The sequence below is a fragment of the Lepisma saccharinum genome, chromosome 12 (assembly GCF_977018435.1).
Source record: "Lepisma saccharinum chromosome 12, izLepSacc3.1, whole genome shotgun sequence".
NCBI classification, from domain to species: Eukaryota; Metazoa; Arthropoda; class Insecta; order Zygentoma; family Lepismatidae; genus Lepisma; species Lepisma saccharinum.
This window is the reverse complement of record NC_139240.1, coordinates 30,999,300-31,020,526: the sequence shown is the minus strand read 5'-3', so window position 1 is coordinate 31,020,526 and position 21,227 is coordinate 30,999,300. Positions and strand designations below refer to the sequence as shown.

At 39.4% G+C, this 21,227-nt stretch overlaps 1 protein-coding gene across 1 annotated transcript; it reads right to left on the bottom strand.

Moving 5' to 3' along the window:
* Nucleotides 1-4,367: 4,367 nt before the first annotated feature.
* LOC145996425 (hemolymph lipopolysaccharide-binding protein-like) lies at nt 4,368-10,905 on the bottom strand. Its single transcript, XM_083132892.1, has 4 exons — nt 10,781-10,905; nt 9,043-9,139; nt 7,643-7,909; nt 4,368-4,576 (listed from the first exon to the last, which is right to left on the bottom strand). The coding sequence occupies exons 2-4, from the start codon at nt 9,116-9,118 to the stop codon at nt 4,413-4,415; spliced, it is 507 nt and encodes a 168-aa protein (XP_082989018.1). The 5' UTR covers nt 9,119-9,139; nt 10,781-10,905; the 3' UTR covers nt 4,368-4,412.
* Between the last annotated feature and the right edge of the window lie 10,322 nt (nt 10,906-21,227).

The window sequence follows — 21,227 nt, the reverse complement described above, 5'->3', positions numbered from 1 at the left end:
ATAAGGACAGGTAAAAGGGCAAAAAGAAAAAAAGCAGAATGCAAGGTTTTAAAAGTGACTAGAAGTCAACAAGAGAACTTCCCAAAGAAAAGGCAGTCAACCACTGATGAAATTCTGTTTCCGCAGACTTTGCACTGTACTGTATAGTGTATTTAGGCCTATGCCCTTTAAATACACCATAATAAACGTGTTTTGTTGATATAAACGGAGTTGTAGTGCACTTTCTACTGTTCTTTTAGGTTATTTCAGTTAATCCGGACTTTTGTTAAACCGGTCAACTTATCCCACCCCATTAGTACGGATTAACGAGGTTTTACTGCATTTCTTATCTGAAAACGCAATTTTATAGTGCGTACGGTGGAGGCGATTGGGTTTTAAAGCGGGGAGGGGGCAGGGTGCCAAAATGGGGATGGGCACGGAAAGTTAACTTACCCTTTAGATAATGTTTAGTATAAGGCGGAGGCAAATGTGGCAAAAAGTGTATGTGGGGGGAGGGACTGCCTCCCTAATCGCCGACACTGAGTGCGTATAAATGGTAATTTTGTGCCTAAAAATGCCAAATTTGCAATTTTTGCTACCTACAGTTTTTTTACGTTCCTTTGACTTTCCCTGCATTGATGAAGGCAAGCCTTCTTCTATTCCAGCTAAAATCTTGTAGGAGCAAATCAGTAATCATTTGCTTTGTTGTGCAGGTGGAAGGAACTAACTATAAGACCTGTGTTCAAAATGCCAAACAACAAGGCGGCCAGAAGTGTATTAATGAACTAACCAACTACCTCTCTAGTCCTCTTAAACCCGAAGGTTCATGGCTGCAGCAACACAGGCCTTCCATCTGTCCCTATCCTGAGCAAGATTTATATACTCTTTTCCATCCATACCAATTTCCTTTAGGTCCATCTCAACGTTGTCCCTCCATCTTCGTCTTGGCCTTCCTACTGGTCTCTTACCATCAGGTTTCCCAACAAGAATCCTGTAAACTATTCTTTCCTCTCCCATTCGTGCCACATGTCCTGCCCACCTAAGTCTTCTTGATTTAATGATTCTAATAATATCTGGACATGAATACAAATTATGTAGTTCTAAATTATGCAACAGGAGTGTATTAATGAAACAATACATTTCTGGAGAAGCTGCTTTTACTAGTGAAGGAAAAGTAATTGTTTTTCATCACTTGTGAACAATTGTGCACGCAACTGGGCCATTGTTCGAATTGGCACAATCGGAGCACACGTTCTTTATGTCAGAATTAAACAGACCATTCGACGCAAAGGCGAGTTTCGTTCAAATTGTGAATTGAACCGTTGTGATACGGATGAACATTGTATTGAGCATGGTGAATGCGATAGTGATATTAGTTTTAACTTTACTACACAAATGACAGCACTTTCCGTGCCACTTAAAGTCCTTTTGGAAGAACAATATTTTAACAGATCGCAACATGCCTCACTGTAGTGCAGTATCGTTGATGTCTTCTGTCGAAAAAGCTCAATAAGTGCAGAAGGCGTAAAATAAATGTTAAATGAATGGCACTTAACTGAAAGTCAAACATTTTCTTAAAGTTTAAGGTTATTTATTATCTCAGAATAAGGGATTTAAGGATAGGGAAACTATCAACCCTAATCTTGAGGAAGAGCAGAATCGTCTAACATTCAGTGTCAGTACAACTTCGTAAGTTCAGATCAATCTATTTCAAGCTTCTTTACTATTTCAAGAGACATTCACATGAAATGAATTACGAAGAAATTTGAAAATAGTTTTCCATTGTGAACATTTTATTTCAAACTACATATGTTCAAAGGTATTTGTCTGTAAAATAGATAAACCCTGTGGCCAACAGGTAGATCTTGTTATACACAGATGCAATCGACATTTATATCGAGTGTATTTGCAGTCGATATACCAACTCAATTGCAGTTGGTTCTCCGGCGCAAGGCTGTGAGGTACAAATGGACTTGCGTCCCTCTTCCAACTGAAAGAAAAGAGGCCCTCACAGATGGCAGAGACGTTGACGGTGTTGTGAGGCTTTGAACTGACATCTACCTGTACCGACGCTAGTTGGCCCCACACTTTCAGGACCTTAAGAGACCTACATTACCTGGGAACCATGAATGGACTCGTAAGTATGGAGAGCAATTGCGCCGACAGGAAACCGTACCAGATGTCCTAACTTCACGGCCTTAAAATCAATAACACAAGGAGGTTCACGGAGATCCATTCTAGGTCCAGAATTGTGGAATTTATACTTGGAGCCATATCTCGAGAAGTTAGGAAATATTTCGGAGATCAAAAGCACAATAGACTATGCAGATGACGTAATAATTGTAATAGAAGATAATTCAAGAACAGAGTTGGAAAGATAGTCCAGTATTGCGATAAACTCTCTCGAGAACTTGTGTGACAGATTGCATCTCACCAAACGACGAATAGAAACTACACTTATGGCAAATCGCCGAACATAAAACCCACAGCTGAAAAAATCTCAGCTATGTGAGAGAATGGAGTGAAAGGCCAGGAACTAGAACTGATTGAGGTCATCGGAATCGTGTACAGCTGGGGTTTTCTTTAAGAGCATGATAAACTCAAGATCGCGCAGTACTGATGTCTAACACATTCATCCCCATAATATTCCCTCAGTCTCAGATGAATGTCAATTTGTAGCACATTTTCTGCGATTATAAACTCGATCACGGCACGCTACTTCAGGCGCTTCACCAACATTGCATGGTTACATGCCGCCATTTTTCTCGCAATAGTTCAGCAACCCCTGACGATAGAAGTTTGAAACCTTCAATGGAGAAGGTGGAAAGTCTTAGAAGTGCATTGTATGGTTGCTCAAAATCCAAAATGCGTTTACAAGGTAACAAAGAAAATAAAAACATAGGAAGCGTTACTTTTCAGCACGCCCTCGTATATATACTTTATTGCAGAGCCATTTCATTATTGTAATGTTGTTCATTGACATTCCCAATTACAGTTTGCAGAATTTCAACACAAAATGTTAATAAGAAATGAAATTAGGCATGCCATATTTAATGCAAAATGTTGAATTTTTCACGAGTTTTGTATCTCCTAAACCAATTAAATCTCAAACTCAAAATTTTTACTGAAGTTACTTATCCTGAAGTACTGTATTGTGTACAAATTTCAGATTTTTAAACAACTGCCCACCAGAGATATTTAACCCTGAACTTGGATTTTTTTAACAAAAAGTACATGTTTATGACCCTGTAGAAAAACAAATATTAAAGTCTCAAGCTTCAAATAATTTTGACGTACTCTATTGGTACACAGGTACTTGCGCAAAAAAATTCAAGTGTCAAGCAAACTGCCTTCCCCCTCAAAAAAATGTCCGAAAATGTCATTTTGAGCGATTAAAATACACAATTTTAACCTTAAAATTTATTATGAAGGAATAATATTTAGAAAATTACACAGAAATATAATTGTAGCCTATAATGTGCTTAACATCACAGATTTTGTCTCATTATTGTAGGACGTACCAGAGCTGAGAAAAAAAAAGTTGCCGCTGATGCTTACGAATGGAGAAAATGACGCACGCCATGATAAAAAATGCCCGCCATTTTCAAATCGGTGATAGTAAAAATAAAATAAGAGTGGTTCTGAACTGTCAATATATGAGGCTCACACCACTCAAAAAATAAACTTTTTTAAAAATGGTCAAGCAACCAGGTTGTATGATTTCATATGGATTGACCCCCAAGCAAATATTGAATTTCCTTCAGTACTTAAAACGACTTGTTCGAACTTTGTACAATTGTTTCGAAATACAGGTCTAAGATGGAGAGATAACGAACAGCATCTTCTTCAGCTTGATAGTTTTTTAGCTTATTTTGATTTTACTGAATGACTACTTGATAACGACCTTTATAAGTTAAAAGAATGAATCGAGTAATCTAATTTACAAGGGTAGTAGAGGGGAATCTGTTTCATCACATCCTAATATTATCTTGATTGTTTTAAGTATTGTTATCTACTCGAGTATACGTTTAATAGAGACAAACAGTTAAACAAACTGATAAGATATTAGGAGCTAATTACATCCTAAAAACCAGCGAATGGATTTGTATGAGAGTATTTTATCTGTATTCGCTAGTAGATGTCGACAGCATGAAGAACATCTTCAAAGACTCAAAAAGATTGTTGTAAAATCCTGTTCGTCAGTGGAGAAGGCAATTTTGTGGTGATGTAGTTCCCGAGATAGTAAAACCGTCTATCCACTAGTGCCAATACACCTTTGATAGACGAAATTCAGATCAATTTGTTACAAGTCTCTATTTTTCTATTTCAGGAAACATTCGCATCAAACAATTTCCAAGGCCTTCAAAATAATATTAATTTTTCGTTTGTGAAAATGTTTTATTTTAAGCTAGAGCAAATTCAAAACATAATTTTTAGTTGCATGAGTTTTGAAATTTTTCACAGAGAAATGCCAAATTTAGATTGCAATCATAATCATACAATAATGCCATAAGGTTTATGGCCCCACAGTTTTCCCTAGGAGAATCAGTTGGATCTGTATCATACCAGTTATTGTACATAGAGCGAAGGTTGTCACCTGAAAATGCATATATAATTATATGTACATATAGAACAATGTATAATGCACACACTCACGCATATACGCCCACTCTCTTTCTCTCGCTCGCTCACTCTCTCTCTCTCTTGTTTGAAGTTAATGATTGTAATTATTCATTAAAAATCTTAATTTTTTTATATAGCATCAGAGTGATGGCGATTACTATTTCCCATTGACTAAGATGAGATGTTGTTGTAAATACGGTACAATTTATACCTAAATATACATTTTCAAATGTTATATGTGAGTTGCACAACGTAACAACTTTTATAAGTCCTTTGGTTAATTAAGCAAATGAGTGTATGTCCATTTTTCATTTATGATCTTTGGAAACTTTTGTAATAGGGTTTAGTTATTTTAAGATAGTAACATTATTAGAATAGCGGAGCCTAAACGAACTCTATTCTCGCGTATTGATTTTGAAATTAAAAAAAAATGTGTACAACTCCCTATTTCAAGTGAAGTTAATAGAAATAGCAAAGGTACGTTATCGTTAATTATATTTAAGTTGTGGTTCTATGTCAACTGAAATTTCTCCAAAATTACATCTATTAGGCCAGTCAAATATAAACCGGGATTCCGTTATAAATTTCGATTACTTGAATATATTTCAAAAATACAAATGGATCCTTGCTCTGTATGTAGTCCACTACAATTACCACAATCAAGGTACTTTTGTCATCGGCTTGGTGACATTTTAATGCCGTTGTCATAGAAATGTGCCAAACCAATTGCAAGAGAAGCGCTCCACCTCCTCATCACTCTGACCTCCAAACGCCTCCTTAAGTGGTCAAAACAAAGCGTTAAAGCGGCGGTGTAAGGTCTGGCGTTATCGTGCAGAAGAACGCCACTGCGAATGGTGATTTGCCCATCTTTGGACTTGTAGGCTACATTAACATTGTCCAAAAGCTTACAATGATAAAATCACCATTCCCTTGATTCCACAGTTATGCGTCGATCTTGTTCAATCAGCTGCTGGACTGCTTGAATGTGGTCTACCGTCAGGCATGTTTTAGGTAGCCTCAATGTAGTAGTATTCTTCATGTGTTCACGTTCACTCACAAACCTTTTGTGCCACAAGCACTTGGGTTTTCGATAATGTTTCACTATTAAAGTGGTGTCTTAAAGTTCGCAAAAATCTACCCCGCTTTACGCTTTCTTTGGCGAGAAATTTAACAATAATACGTTGTGCAATTGAGACTGACACTGCCTCCTCCCTCATCGTCCTTGTTACCGACTGAAAGTTCCGAATGTGAACTGCACGGTGTAGAACGAGTCTCAGATGAGCCAACTTCGACATTCTATTGGCCCTTAGCAGGGCTCGAAATAGAAAATTTCACTAAACGGAACTCTTTATTTTCGTTAAGGGTCATTCCATGTCAAATCAACCAAAAGTCTGAACCTTAACATCTCAGAAATTGATAATTTAACATGGACGTCAACACACATTATAATACAAAACAATAATTTCCATAGGAACTCATTGCCGTCCCATTATGAAATGTTTCACACAGTCAATAGATGTCTTCAAAATATATATTTAAAAAAATGGCGTTTTGGAGATTTTCACAAAAAACATTTTTTTGAGTTTCTTAAAGATTGCAAAGTTGAAACACAATCGTGTGGCATCTCAAACTGAAGCTCACGGGGAGGCTTTCTTTCTTTCATCTTTTCTTTTCAATTTCTCTCTTTGCCTTTTCTCCTTCTCTCTCTCTCTCTCTCTAAGAAAAGAAAGAGAAATAAAGAAGGAGAGAGAGAGAGAGAGATAGAGAGAGAGAGAGAGAGAGAGAGAGAGATCTTTCTCTCTCACACAGAAGAGAATGACACTAATTTGAGCTCTCTACGTCAAACATCTTTTGATCTTCAGCTGTTTAAGGATTTCGAAACGTCAAATTTTGGAATTTTTGCTTCTTTGAAAGTCAATAACTCAAAAATTAAGACCTGAAAATATCTGAAATTTATCAGTTTTTATCCTCTTGATAGGTACAATGTATAAACAAAAAAATTAAAAAAATCTGAATCCTAAAGGTTCAATTTTCTTATCGGTTGATTTGACATGGAATGACCTTAAACTTGCTTTTGTCTTTTTTGTTACTGGTTACTAGAGGGACGAGACAACGACTAGTGAAATGATGCACTGTATTACAATTAATGATAGTTAATATTAAAATAATTACAAAAATATATAATAGTATCAACTACATTTGACGCGAGTCTGGAATTTTCTCCAATAGACGGAAACGTGGATGGTGATCATCTCGTCCAACTGATATTTTTTTAACAAAATGTACGTATCCTTAATACTCCGTCACAATAGTACTTTCCAGATATCGATTTGTGCAAGTGAAACATATTTTCATATTGTTATTGGTCAGGAATTGTAGTCATTGTTTCTTGAGTGACTATTTGGTTAATTTGTCAGAAGAATCGAATCAACAAGAGACGACAAATAAAAAAGTGAACATCGAAATCAGAATCCACGGATAGATGAAGGCAACATACAAACGTCGTCATGCTCTGCTAAGCTCCCTCGGTGCAGAAACGCATCCACGTAGAGGAAAACTTACAAGGATGCAATATTGATTGATTGATTTGTTTTTTTTAGCTTTTCAGCCTCTTTTGGCTAATCGCGAAGACGAGGATGATTGATGATATCATGAAAATTGATGAAAGGACATTCACAAAGAAAGCCCATTCCCTGGCTGGAATTCGAACCCAAGACCTCTAGATTCGTATCGTTGTGTGATAACCACTCCCGCCAAGGATGCTGGCGTGAATGCTGTAGTATGTACCATTAGAGTGTTAACAATTTAGTTCACGCTGAAAATGAAAATGTAGTGTTATATTCTATAAAGGAAGCGGAATGATCCGTTGCCATTTCTGATGGAACGGAAAGGTTCTAGATATTCACGAACGGGAACGCCGTTCCGATCCGCTCCGGTCCATTTCAAACCCTAGTCCTAAGTTGATATGTTTGCTTGTGCAGCTTTGCAGAAGAAATTCCGGTTTATATTTGACTGACCGACATATTAAATTCATAATTACCAAGAACAGTTTCATATATTCCTTCAGCGTTTCTATCGTGAAATCCAATATAAGTGTATATTACATTGCTGGCATTTTCTGCAGCATCAAAAGTAGTTACAATGACTCTGATTTCTTCTTCCTCTTCTGCGGAATCTATTATAGCGAGATGAGCGCCCTGCAATGAGCATATCACTGCTGCTTCGTCCCATGTTTTAGGATTACTGTGGTATATATAGCGATCGATGTCATGTCCAGGGTCAAAGTCTACTTCTCTATAATCTCTTCCTGCAAGAAGGGGAATAAATAAATTTTGTATCTACGTTTACGAAATGTAGTGATATCGTTAGCGAATTTTAATATTCATCATACATTTCAAGCAGTATGCAGTCTTATTGAAAATAATTCATTCAGTTTTAATTGTTAATAATTCCTATTTTTACGTGAGGTTAAGTACAGGGTGTCCCAAAATGATTATCCAAGTTTAATAGTCGTTTAGTTTCCTTTATGTGTGGAGTACATGGACAAAGCTTATTTGGAAGTAAACAACAACTCAATAAGTTTACATAGAATACCTTAAAATTCTTCAATGTGAGTACCATTCGTGACACGGCACACATCATTCCGGTAGTCCAATGCTTCTGGTCGTTCTCGTTCGACACACTTAGACTTCCAGAACTCTTCCTTCTGCAGACACATCCAGTTGTTTGAAACTTATTAAACCGTCAATAAATGTTATTATCGGAGGATCACTTCCAAATCACCGTCCGAAAGCTCTCTGAACTGAAACAGCAGAACAATGACGCAAAAGGAATTTTGCATGGGAGTCGCCATCTTGTAATACACCTACGCAGCTGTGACTGATGGGAAACAAATGATAGGGTAGCAAACTTCCACAGCCGTTCTTATCGCACATATACAATATAAACATTCATCTAACCACCTGAAACACCGGTAATCGTTTTGGGACACGCTGTATAAGAAGAATGGAAATTGTATTAAGATGTGAAATAGTTTAAGGAATATAAATTCTTGTATTTGAACTTTATGTTATTTTATGTTGTTCTTCTTCCACTTTAACTGGTAGCGTTGATGAGAGTGAATTAAAAGTAAATGTCATTGGCACTCACAAAATACATCGATATATAGAAATAGCCACAACACACCTCACTTAACTAATTCTGGAAATAAAACAATGCACTTCTAAAATATTTATAAGTCCACAACTATCAAAAGTAAAACAAATGTTTCATTTTGCATTAATATTAGAATATTTTGTATTTTGATAATTTGCTAATAATTAAAGCACACTACATTAGGAAATGAACTGTTAAATATCACACATATATTACAAAATTAAGAAGAATTAATTAATATTCTAATTCATGTCTATAATTAAAATATAAAAGCCATTATCTTACCTGGTAATGTTATATTCAACCCATTTCCCGACACGAGTGACAGGGTCAATATAAGTGCACCTGTCAGGTTCTCCATGACTTGATCTCTCAATTGTTTCTACAAGAAGAAAACAAAATAAACAAATTACTGAATTTTCTCTCTTCGAAACAAACGCATTCAAAAGCAACACAAATAAAAGATGAACGAGGATGGAAGTGAGGCCATAAGCTCACAAAACAGAAGACAGGCACGTCTTAACTGGGACTTGAATCCAAGACCTCGGACTACCAATACAGGAAATTACACTAGGAGGCAGGAAATTAAATGGCCGGCAGCGTTTCCTCTCAATATATTGTTGGACACGCGCATTTTCAGTGACCTTCACGCTCGCAGACATGACCTTCGGCCACATTTTGGGCTCTGCAATGCTCTTAATGTCTTTGAAAATATCGGAGTGTATTTTTAGTGGAAGGGAAACGAGTAAGTAGGTTCCCTTATTTGAAAAGTTTAGAACGTAACGTTATATGTGTACGGGCTCTAATATTGTACAAATATTCCAAATAATATTGTCTACTTTCTTAGTAATAAACTGGGTAAGTAATATCCGTTTCAAAATAGTTAGATGTTTTGTATAAACGAATTCAATAGCGACACACAATTGGAAAAGTAATACTTACGTCTTTTGTCATTTTCACATTTAAAATCGCAATTGAAAATAATTGTTTTCCGTCATTCCCCGCAAATTCCTACCTTGCCTCTAATAAATTATGACGCTCATATTTTGAAATACGAAAATTCAAATATAACTTACTTATCGTAGTGAAAATAACCTTTCTTTAAGTTCCCTAGGAACGTCCGTTTCCATTGTCAACAACAGACACAGTAAACTCGAAATAATTGTTATAAGTCTAAACATTTTATTAACACAGCCACCTTGTAGATATTCTCGTATTGAGTACCAATATCTATATCTGGACTCAATCTTCTTATGTAGATGTCAGACTTGTTTGAAGCATGTTTTCTAACTAGGAATTGATTCATCTGCGTGTTGTTGACCTGTGAGAAACAATGTAGTACAATATTTTTGGCCCTTGGAAAGGGACGTTGCTAGGAACGTCAAAAGGTGTATTTTGCTTCCGGGACTTCCTCCATGGAGAACATTTATGTCAGTGAGTGAGTGAGTAGTGGAGTTGGTGTTTTAAGTCCACTTTATGCACAGTAAGGGTAATCGGGACTGGACCTACAGTTTAAAGTTGGATCCAAACCACTATGTGCCTTCAGCAGGTATTGAACCCGAAACCCCTTGATTACAAGGCGACGACGCTACCAGTGCGCCATCGGAGAGGCCCCGAGTGAGTAGTCTAATTGCAGATTTATACAACTGGAAATGACAGTTAATTGTTGTAACTGACAGCCTGTAAATCGCAGAAAACAATATTATTTCTAATAAAATATCGCTATACTTTCACCATTTGAGTAACATGAAATATTTCCAGATATATCAGAGGGGGCGAGTGCCCCCTGACGCCTTGCCCTTCATCCTTTCTATCTCTTTCCCTCTATCTCTCCCACCCTTTCTCAACGACCATAACATAGGAAGCAAATCTCTCCTCGGCCATCTTGAGTGGCTTAGAGGGTGTGTCCGCCATCTTGAGTGTCCCAAGACACATAACTACTCACGCACACCAACATAAATATTAAAATTTGTTTACTTACGGCAACTTCCTCAAAGTTTGGCAGTCGTGTTGATACCCTTACCTTATATTTTATCGGTTGATCCAATTCGAATTGAATGCACGAGTTGAAAATGTTCTTCAGAGTGTTCACAGGAAGACAAAAGATTATTAAAGAAGTTTATCTGTTAAAAACAGGATCTGAATTTAAGTGGCAGAATGAAATAATCTGTTTCGTAACTTGCTTATATGATCTTAATTGTTATTGACATTGTTATCTCTTTGAGTTTCCGTTTCATATACACAAACACTTAAGAAAATGATAAGATATTGCGTGAACAACAAACCTCATAAACAGTAATCGGGTACTAATTGCGTCACAATAACCACGGAACGATTTTATATGTGTTACAAAGTGTTAGATATGGAAATAATTTAGTTATTCTCATGAAAATGTGGAATTAAATATGAATTTAAAATTGTGAAAATGGCATTATCATTAAGCAAACGGCTCACGCAGCAAAATAAAATGTGTTAGGCTTAAATGATATCAATTCTAATGCTTTATTTTTTGTTCCGAAAACAATGGATTACCAAACTTTCTTGTAAGTGCTGAAGCGTAAAACTCCCCCTGTCTCGAAATACATGTTTATGTTGACTGTGCGTTCAAGATCACCGCGAAAGCTGGAGTTTATCTTCTCTATTGTTGACAATAATCTTAGAATAACTAAGGCATTGCCTATTGTCAAGTTCTTAAATAAACAGAGAGCACAAGACGAATGAGATTAATGGGAAATATTTGGTATTCAAGAAAAGAAGAAAAATGCAGTTCGAAGACTTGTCAAGAAGTAAACTTCCACGTTTCAAGCATAATATCCCCACTAGATCCTGGGCTGGGTTATCTTCCCAGAGGCAGAGCTGTATGCCACCAGGCGCGTCCCCAGGTTGCGGATAGGGGAACGGCCAGCAGATATGTTGGCTAGCTGGAAACAGTCGCGGACAAGCAGCAGCAGGATTGGAGGAGGCAGCGAGATGTGGAGTGGCAACTGCATCTCGGTAAATACTGCAAGGCTCCGATGAAAATCCTGCGATGTGGCGAGGAGAGCCGCTACTAAATAAGGTCATCCCCTGCTGCCTTGCAGGGAGGGATCCCCAAAGGCTAAGGGAAGGATACCCTGACAGAAAACCAAGGGTGCGGCAGACTCGTAAGGCATAGTGAAGACAGCTTATCTAAGGGAGTAAACCCTAATCAAATCCTGGTCCTCCAAGAATGGAAGTTGGGCGTGGGGCCGACAACCCCATCCCACAAAAAGAACCACGTTACGGGACCTCATAGAAATGTAGCCCGACAGATCTACCAACGACGGACTGGCGTGAACAATGGATAAGCGAATTATGCAAAGGAAAGGGATTTATATGTAGGGAGCTGGAATGTGCTATCTTTCTATAGAGCAGGTGCATTGATGATATTGCTGGATCAACTAAATAATTATAAACCTGCGATAGTGGCATTGTAAGAAGTACGTTGGATTGAAAAAGAAGTTTTGGAAAAGAGAGAAGCAACTGTGTTCTATAGCTGTGATGAAAGGCTGCATATGCTAGGTGTCGTGTACCGACTGATCATCTACGCTCATCTACGCCAAACCTGATCTACATCATCAGTGTGCGCCAGACCTGGTTATTGTATGTTGTTTAACGTCAGTTTTCTGTTATCTAGTTTCCAATATGTATGCCGCAAAATTTATACCGTCCTTCGTGACGATTGTGTTATATTGTTTGTGAATTATACACTTTTGCTTGTATCTAAACTCTAGTCGTATTCTTTACTCCACACTCCGAAATATCGAAGAACGGAAAAAACCACGGCCTGCTTTATTAAGACCGGAATCCTGAAATGTGGCAAAGCTGTCTCGCCGGTCTAAACAGCCAGCTACATAGCATGGGCGCGAATAGCAAAATTGATGTTGACTCTTAAAGAAACACGGGAATCTGTGTAAAATGTTTTCCTTTTTCCAAATCTGGACAGAAGATTGACATTACGATGCAAGTGGAAAACATACATTAACGATAGAAATATAAATTTGCCGTTAAATAACTTGAAATAAGCAGAAAATACAATGCCAACTCTGCATTTCATACGCACTATGGAACTTTCCAATAATGTGTAGCTTGCCCTTATTTTATTTGCTAGCATTTCGGAATGACATTCGAATCTAACAACTAAATATTTAAATGATGGAAGATCTAACACACTGGACTTAAAGTTCTAAATCTAAGACGTACAAAGTAGTTGTGGATGTGATAAACCAGCATGAACGAGTGTTACATTCAGAGTATAAATAAATCTTATGTAGCCTACATATTTCTATACAACGTCTTCATTTTAGCAGTCTATGACATAATTGCCAAGATTTTGTTCAACAGACAGTACATTGTAATTACGATGTGAATATGTACAAATATTTGTTTTGTTTGCATATAGCCCATGTATGTACAAGGCTAAAATAATGCCGACTGCTGGTGACTAGTCCCTGAACGAAAGTGGATAATTTTGCATGGTTTAGAAATTAGACGGTGTTACATTTCCGTTGTTTTTTCTCTTCCGGAGATATGTTACAGTGAAGGAATTAGTGATTTTATGTTCTACAGTTTTTGTTAGGTTAGGCAATTTTATGCTCTTAGAGGTTTGCTTGAGTTTGTATTGTTTCCCGAATTCTTGTTTGAGTGTTGAAGTTTAACCCTTGTACTTAATACAAGTAAAAGCTTACCGTGTGGTGCCTCATGCACACAACATTTCTCAGCTTCAGCGTGGAATTTGCTTTTTGCGTAAACATGTTTTAAACCTCTATGTCATGTTTATAGCTCTTCGACGTCGCTAATTTATTTTGCACATGATAATTAAGAATGTTAATGACATCAATACGGGATATTTAATATATTCGATGATTCACCACATGTGAAACGTACCGAATGCTCCGTGAAATGCTGACATACTGCTCAAAACATGTAATGTATATTTTTAACAACTTGATAACATATTGCTTTACTTAGGAAAAATAACTTTCAATACACTAGCGAATAAAATTTGAGCGAATGAAGTTATTACGGGATGAATAGGCTACATAAAATTATTACTTTTTTTATTTTTGGACGTTCATTCTCTATTGTTTCTTCCAAGAAACATCGGCCGGCTGATGTCACGGTTTACAGGGTTGCCAAATTGTAGGCTCCGGCCTCTATTAAAGATGGCCGTAAAAGAACCCAAACTCAACACTAGGAACTAGGTTTGTAATACATAAACAACTAAAACATCAAGTGATTTAATGCCCAGATAGGCATTGAAGACGTGTATCAACCAACAATCGAAGAATTAAAATTGGTAAACGCTGTAAGTGCCACAATAATTCCAACACCGTTTTCTACGTTAAACTGTGAAATGTGCCATGCTTGATAATGTGGTAAACGTGAAAAGTGGCTGGTAGCCCTCTAAGCAGTTCAAAGGGCGTGTAAAGAGGTCACTAGTGTGCACGTTCTTACGGGCTGATGTGCTGAACGATGCGATTTCCCAACATTATCGCTTTTCACACTTACAACGTTTACCACTTTTAGTCCTCAATTGGTAAACAAAGTATGCATGAAGTAACAAATAAGAATGGTATGAGGCTAATAATGTTTGCGGAATCTCGGAATGAGGTAATAACAACAACTCTGTTCCAGCACAAGGATATTCATAAAATGACATGGAGAGCCCCAGATGGAAAAACTTACAATCAAATTGACCACATGCTGATAGATTGTAGACATAGATCAGATATCATTGATGTTAGATCGTATAGAGGGGCTAATATTGATTCCGACCATTATTTGCTTATGGAAGGATTGGAGCAAGAATATTGAATAGTCGAAAAATGAAGGCGACTAGCCTGATGAAATTTAATGTCACGCAGTTAAGAAATCCAACGGTGGTTGAGAGGTACAGAAGTAAATTACAAGAGTGATTCATCGGGATGAAACCGGCAGAAGTGAAAAATGTAGATGAGAGGTGTGATAGATATAAGCTGAGGATCAGTAATGTAGCAAAGGAAATACTTGAAACACAAAAGCCAGTAAAGAAAGAAACGTGGTTTGATGAGGAATGTCAAAATGTAACCGAAGAAAAGAATGATTGATGTATATACGAGATAATGCAGCAAAGTAGTGCAACAAAGAAATTTAGGGATGAATATCAAGAGAAAAAAAGGATGGAGAAGAGAGTCCATAGGAAGAAAAAGGGGAATGGACGAAGCAGGAGATGAAGCACTTGGAAATCCTGCATGAGCAGAAGGATGTAAGACAGATGTATGAGCTGGTAAATAATACAAAAGATGTTTTTTATGACAAGGACAACATTCTGTAGAAATGAAACAGGCGATAAAGTGACAGTAATGAAATTTTAGATAGGTGGAGAAGGCATTTTAATGAATGGCAGTGAAGATGTAGCAGGTATTCCGGAAGAAGGATTAAATGAAAAAGAGGAAGGAGAAGAGGACATAGAAAGTCCAACGTTAGATGAAATATGGGAGGCAATCAAGATATTGAAAAATAGTAAAGCACCTGGGATAGATAATTTTCAAGCAGATCTGCTTAAGCATGGAGGCAAAAGTGTCATTAGAGGCTTGAAGGAAATAATAAACAATCTGGAAAAAGGACAGATGCCAAGTGAATGGAGGACGGGTAACATAGTACCTATCCACAAGAAAGGGGACATGATGGAGTGTGCAAACTATCGTGGAATTACATTGCTGAACGTTGCGTATAAAGTATTCGCAAGAATTATAGATAAAAGACTACTACCATATGTAGAAAATTGCATTGGACCATATCAATGTGGGTTCAGGCCAGGAAAATCTACGATTAACCAGATATTCACCTTAAGGTGAATACTGGAGAAAACTCTAGAGTTTGGGATAGAAACGCACCATCTATTTATTGATTTAAAATCTGCATACAATAGTATAAACAGGGCCTAACTATATCTGGCAATGGAAGATCTTGGAATTCCAATAAGGGTACTAAGAATGGGGAGGATAACTATGGAGGGCTCTAATAGTAAGATAAGAGTAGAAGGACAACTCTCAGAACCTGTTGAAATAGAACTCAATCCAGATACTAGCATATGCGGATGATGTAGACATAGTAGGAAGATCTCTACATGCAGTAGAAGAAGCATTTCTAGCCATAGAAAGGGAAGGAAAGAAGATGGGATTGGTGTTGAATGAAGGGAAGACGAAGTACATGGCAGCAGGTAAAGCACACGGATATAATGCATCACCGACTATAAGAATGGCTAATTATACCTTTGATATAGTGGATTCCTTTATCTACCTCAGTTCTGTTGTGACATTTGAGAATAATTCATAGGAGGAAGTAAAGGCACGACTTATAGCAGCGAATAGGGTCTATTAGGGACAACAGAGACATTTACGAAACCAATATTGTCCAGAACAACTACGTTAACACATTACAAGACACTGATAAGACCTGTATTGATCTATGCTGCGGAAACTTGGACCAGTTCAAGGAAAGATGAAGAACTGGTAGAGAACTTTGAAAGAAAGATATTACGAAGAATATTGGGACCAGTATGTGAGAATGGAGAAAGAAATTTAATAAGGAGCTCTACGACTTATATCAAGAACCAACAGTTATTGGTGTAATAAAGGCGGCAAGATTAAGAGGGGCAAGTCATGTGATGCGCATGAGTGATAGTGACCCTGCAAAGAGAGTGATTGATTGAGTTAAAATTTATGGGTGCGTCGGCACTTAAGGCCATTTCGCACCCTTCTGTGTATACGGGGAAATGTCCCCTTATCTAAAATTCTGACAGATTTAAAAAAGGGGTGTAGATAGCCCCTTGGGAAAAACTAAAAGTGCAAGGTTGTAAAGAGACCTGCACGAGACAAACACGACACATTAAAAAGTCAGAACAAACTAAAAACCTCCTTACAGACGGTGGAAGAGTCCAGCTCTTCGCAAAAAACTAAAAACACGTGATAAAATACTGCTGTCATCACCCAAGAGGGATGACAAACAGCCGGAAAGGTTAAAAGTCTGCCGGAGGTAAGCAAGATCGACACATTCAACGAGAATGTGTCGGATGCTTAAAATAACATTACAAGCACGACACAACGGAGGGTCCAGCCGTTGCAGTAGGTGACCATGCGTGAGACGGCTGTGTCCTATACGCATGCGGGTAAGAATAACGTCTTCTCGCCGAGAGGAACGAGACGAGGAACGCCAAGCACCTATGGTGGGCTTAACAGAGTGAAGCTTGTTCCCCGTTTATACATCCCACTCGGTCTGCCAAGTGTCAAGAAGGCGACAACGGAACACTTTCTGCAGGTCGCTAGCTGGCAAAAGGTGGACGAGAACGTCGCCATCTGCATCAGCAGACTTGGCGGCAGCATCAGCTCCTTCGTTCCCCTGGATGCCCACGTGGCTAGGGACCCAACAGAAGTGTACATCTGTGCTGGCAGATAAGGACACAAGCCTTCTGAATATGCGTTGCGCTACCGGATGCCGGGAATACGGCGAATCCAGAGACTGCAACACGCTGGTCGAATCGCAGCACACAAGGACTTTCTTCAGACCATTCACGTCTGCAAAGTCCAGTGCCTTTAGAATGGCGTACAACTCTGCCGTAAAGATGGAACAGGCAGGATGTAGCGCGAAACTGGAACTTTGAGAGTCTAGGACGAAGGCGCAACCAACTGATTCCACTGTCTTGGACCCATCCGTGTAAAACACATTAAAATTAGGGTGCTTCGCACGAAGTTCTAAAAACCTTTGCTGGTATACAACCATTGGTGTTTCTGCCTTTGGGAGGGCAGTCAGGCAAAAATCGATAGAAGGTGCAGGAAACTCCCAGGTAGGGAGAGGCGGAATGAGTGGAGAGACGCCAGGAAGATCACTGTCAACACCAAGTGCTGACAGCATCTCGTCTGCACGAACACCAAATGATCTAGTGACACTAGGGTGGAGCCGATACCTTGCCAGCCTACTCTCGTCGGAGATGGTGTCAAATGAAGGATGTGAAGGCATCGAGCGAAGATGAAGGAAGTAGTTCACTACCAGCCGCTGTCTTCGCAGAGACAGCGACGGCTCAGATGCCTCTACGTGCAAACTAGCGACTGGACTAGTACGAAACGCACCACAGCACAAACGTATACCAGCATGGTGGACGGTGTCTAGGATGCGAAGTCTAGATGGGCGGGCAGAAGAATACACAACACATCCATAATCAAGCTTCGACCTGATGAGTGCACGATACAATCGAAGCAGTACCGTCCTGTCAGCACCCCAGGAAGTATGAGATAAAACACGTAGAAGGTTGAGAACTCGAAGACAAGAGAACTTTAACTGGCGAAGGTGAGGTAGCCATGTTAATTTCTTATCGAAAATGAGGCCCAGGAAGCGGACCTCATTCACGAAGCACAGGGGAGATTTCCCCATGTACAGGTCAGGATCGAAATGACATGTACGTTGACGACAAAAGTGAACACACACGGATTTCTCGGATGAGAAGGTGAAACCTGTTTGGGAGGACCACTCAACCAAACGGATTATCGTCAGTTGGAGTTGACGAGAAGCTGACGCGAGATTCCGTGAGCGACAAAAGATCGTGAGGTCGTCTACATACAGAAGACCGTGTACAGGGGCAACAATGCTTGCCATAACACTGTTCACTGCTATGGCAAACAGAGTCACACTTAATACGCTGCCCTGCGGGACACCGTTCTCTTGTTCGTGAAGATCCGAAAAGGAGTTCCCAACACGTACGCGGAAAAACGATCAGATAAAAAGTTTTTAATAAAGTACGCCATATGGCCACGGACGCCCCAAGAATGGAGCTGCTTTAGGATGCCAGAACGCCACGTTGTGTCATATGCTTTTTGGAGGTCAAAGAAAACTGCAACTAAATGTTCCTAGTTGAGGAATGCATCCTGAATGTGTGTTTCCAGCTGAACCAGATGGTCCAGTGTGGAACGGTAGGAGCGAAAACCACATTGAAAATTACTTATCAATGAGTTTTCCTCCAAAAACCAGGTGAGACGCTTGTTGATCATGCGTTCCATCAACTTGCACACACAGCTAGTTAACGCAATAGGCCTGTAACTCGAGGGTGCGGTGCGTTGTTTACCTGGTTTCAGGATGGGAACAATAATAGCTTCTTTCCAGGAAGTGGGGAAAGAGTCCTCCAACCAAAGCCTGTTGAATACCGCCAAAAGGAAATTTCTTGCTCCAATGGGCAGATGACGAAGCATCTCATAGTGGATCTTGTCCACTCCAGGAGCTGTGTTCTTAGAATCTCGAAGTGCCTGATCGAACTCCCGTTCAGTGAATGGAGAGTTGTATGGCTCGGTGTTATGACTTCGAAAAACGAGAGGGCGTCGTTCCTGACTATCCTTCTCACGGCGGAAACGTGGTTCATAATTTACAGAGCTAGACGCACCAGAAAACTGCGTGGCCAAGATATTAGCAATGTCTCCGGAATCTGTGTACATCGTCCCATCGTGCTCCAGAGCGCTCAGAGGAGTAGATGCACCCCCTGGATGCGACGTACTTTGGTCCAAACGGCTTTCGACGAAGCCTGCTTCGTCAGAGAAGACACGTATTGGACCCAGCACGCCTTCTTACTGGCTCGAATAAGCCGACGGGCACGGGCACGCTTAATGCGGAACTGCTCGAGGTTTGCGGCAGTGTGGTTCTTATTAAATCGATCGAGAGCATGATTGCGGTCCTTGATGGCTGCACCGATCTCCGCAGTCCACCAGGGGACTGGGCGTCGCCTCGCAGGTCCATTGGGATGTGGAATGGAGGTGCGTGCAGCATCATGCACTACTGACACAAAGACATCTCAGGCGTCGATTGGTGGTAAAGTCGACGCAAGATCGACTTCAAGGTCCACTGCACGCTCGAAGGCTTCCCAGTCGACCCGACTGAGATTCCAGTGAGGGTGTTGTTCAAGTGATTGCTGAAGATGTTCGAAGGTAAGAATGAGAGGGAAGTGATCACTCCCACAGAGATCAGGATGAACGCTCCAAGATGTGGTAGGAGCAAGGCTGGGACTGCAAAAGGACAAGTCCAACGCAGAATATGTGCGAGAGGAAGGACTGAAATATGTGGGAGTTCCATCATTCAGCAACGTTAAACCTGATGCCTCACGGAATTGATCTACAATTTGACCCCGGGGCTCTGTACGAACGGAGCCCCACAAACGATGGTAGGAATTAAAATCGCCCAAAAGAACTACAGGAGACGGAAGTTGTTCGAATATACAATGGAGGTCCTCAAGAGAGAATCGCTCCTCCGTTGTGATGTAGACACAGCACACAGATATTGGCTGTGGTAGATGGACCCACACGGCGACAGCTTGGAGGGGGTGGTGAAAAAGATTGGTGTTGAGTGGATGGTATCTCGAACACCGATTGTGGTTAGGAGTTATGTTTTCCAATAGAGGAATACATATGGATTAGAGTACTAGCGGAATTCGTGTGAATTCCTTTGAGAACTTGAAAGGAGAATTTACCCGTGTTTTCAGAATAATTACTTCCAAAATGCTGAACGCACATAGAGGCAAATCCAATTGTGCACTGATGGTCAACATATGGAGTTGACAGCTGCACCGTCATTAATCTTACAGTTATTCTTGTCCTATTTCACCCCTTAATGTACAGTGTTCAGTTCAATGCACAATGACTTTTGGCTCACCCTGTATGTTAACTCACAATAAAATTACGTTACCCTGCGTTACTTAATTTTATGTAAGAAGAAATAGAAAATCGTTGTAAGGTACATTCTGAAGCTGGAAATATATTGAACAATAATATAAAGTTTTTTCTACAAGGTAAGTGCCTTCTTAAAAGGTCACCTTTTACACCTTTCCGATGGTTTATTATCCACGATGCACAGGTTATTTCAATTTCTGTTGATTTACGTTGTTGTATTACAAAATAATCTACCAAGATAAATGCTGGACTTATGAGGTATAACTTCATAAATAACAGACTCAATACTCCAAATAGAGAATAACATACTCTACGGGAAATTTTAAAATGAAAAACAGTACAGCAAAATCTCAGAGATAATTATTACATAGTGCTGGATTTACGTACAGCTTTTTAAAATCTTTGTTGATTTATTTTTCATCATTCTGGCAATTATAGTTCTATGATGAATTGACGAAAGAACTACTCTAACTCTAACTCTCTAGCATTCTTTAACTCGAACGCTGCAGCAACACAAGCCTTCCAAATGTCCCTATCCTGGTACATAAAGCAAGGTAAAGTTCCCCGTGTATATATATCACCGTGCCATGAAGGTATATTTAGGGGACGTGGGGGTAGGGCCTCACACATTTCCGATCTCAGCCATTTTGTAGGTGACGTGATCAACACTACGCTCCGGCCGCCTTTACCCCCCCCCCCCTAGGGATGTCCACAGATCTGAAGCCCCGCTTTATACGGGGACAAGGTCGAAAATTTCCGGTCATT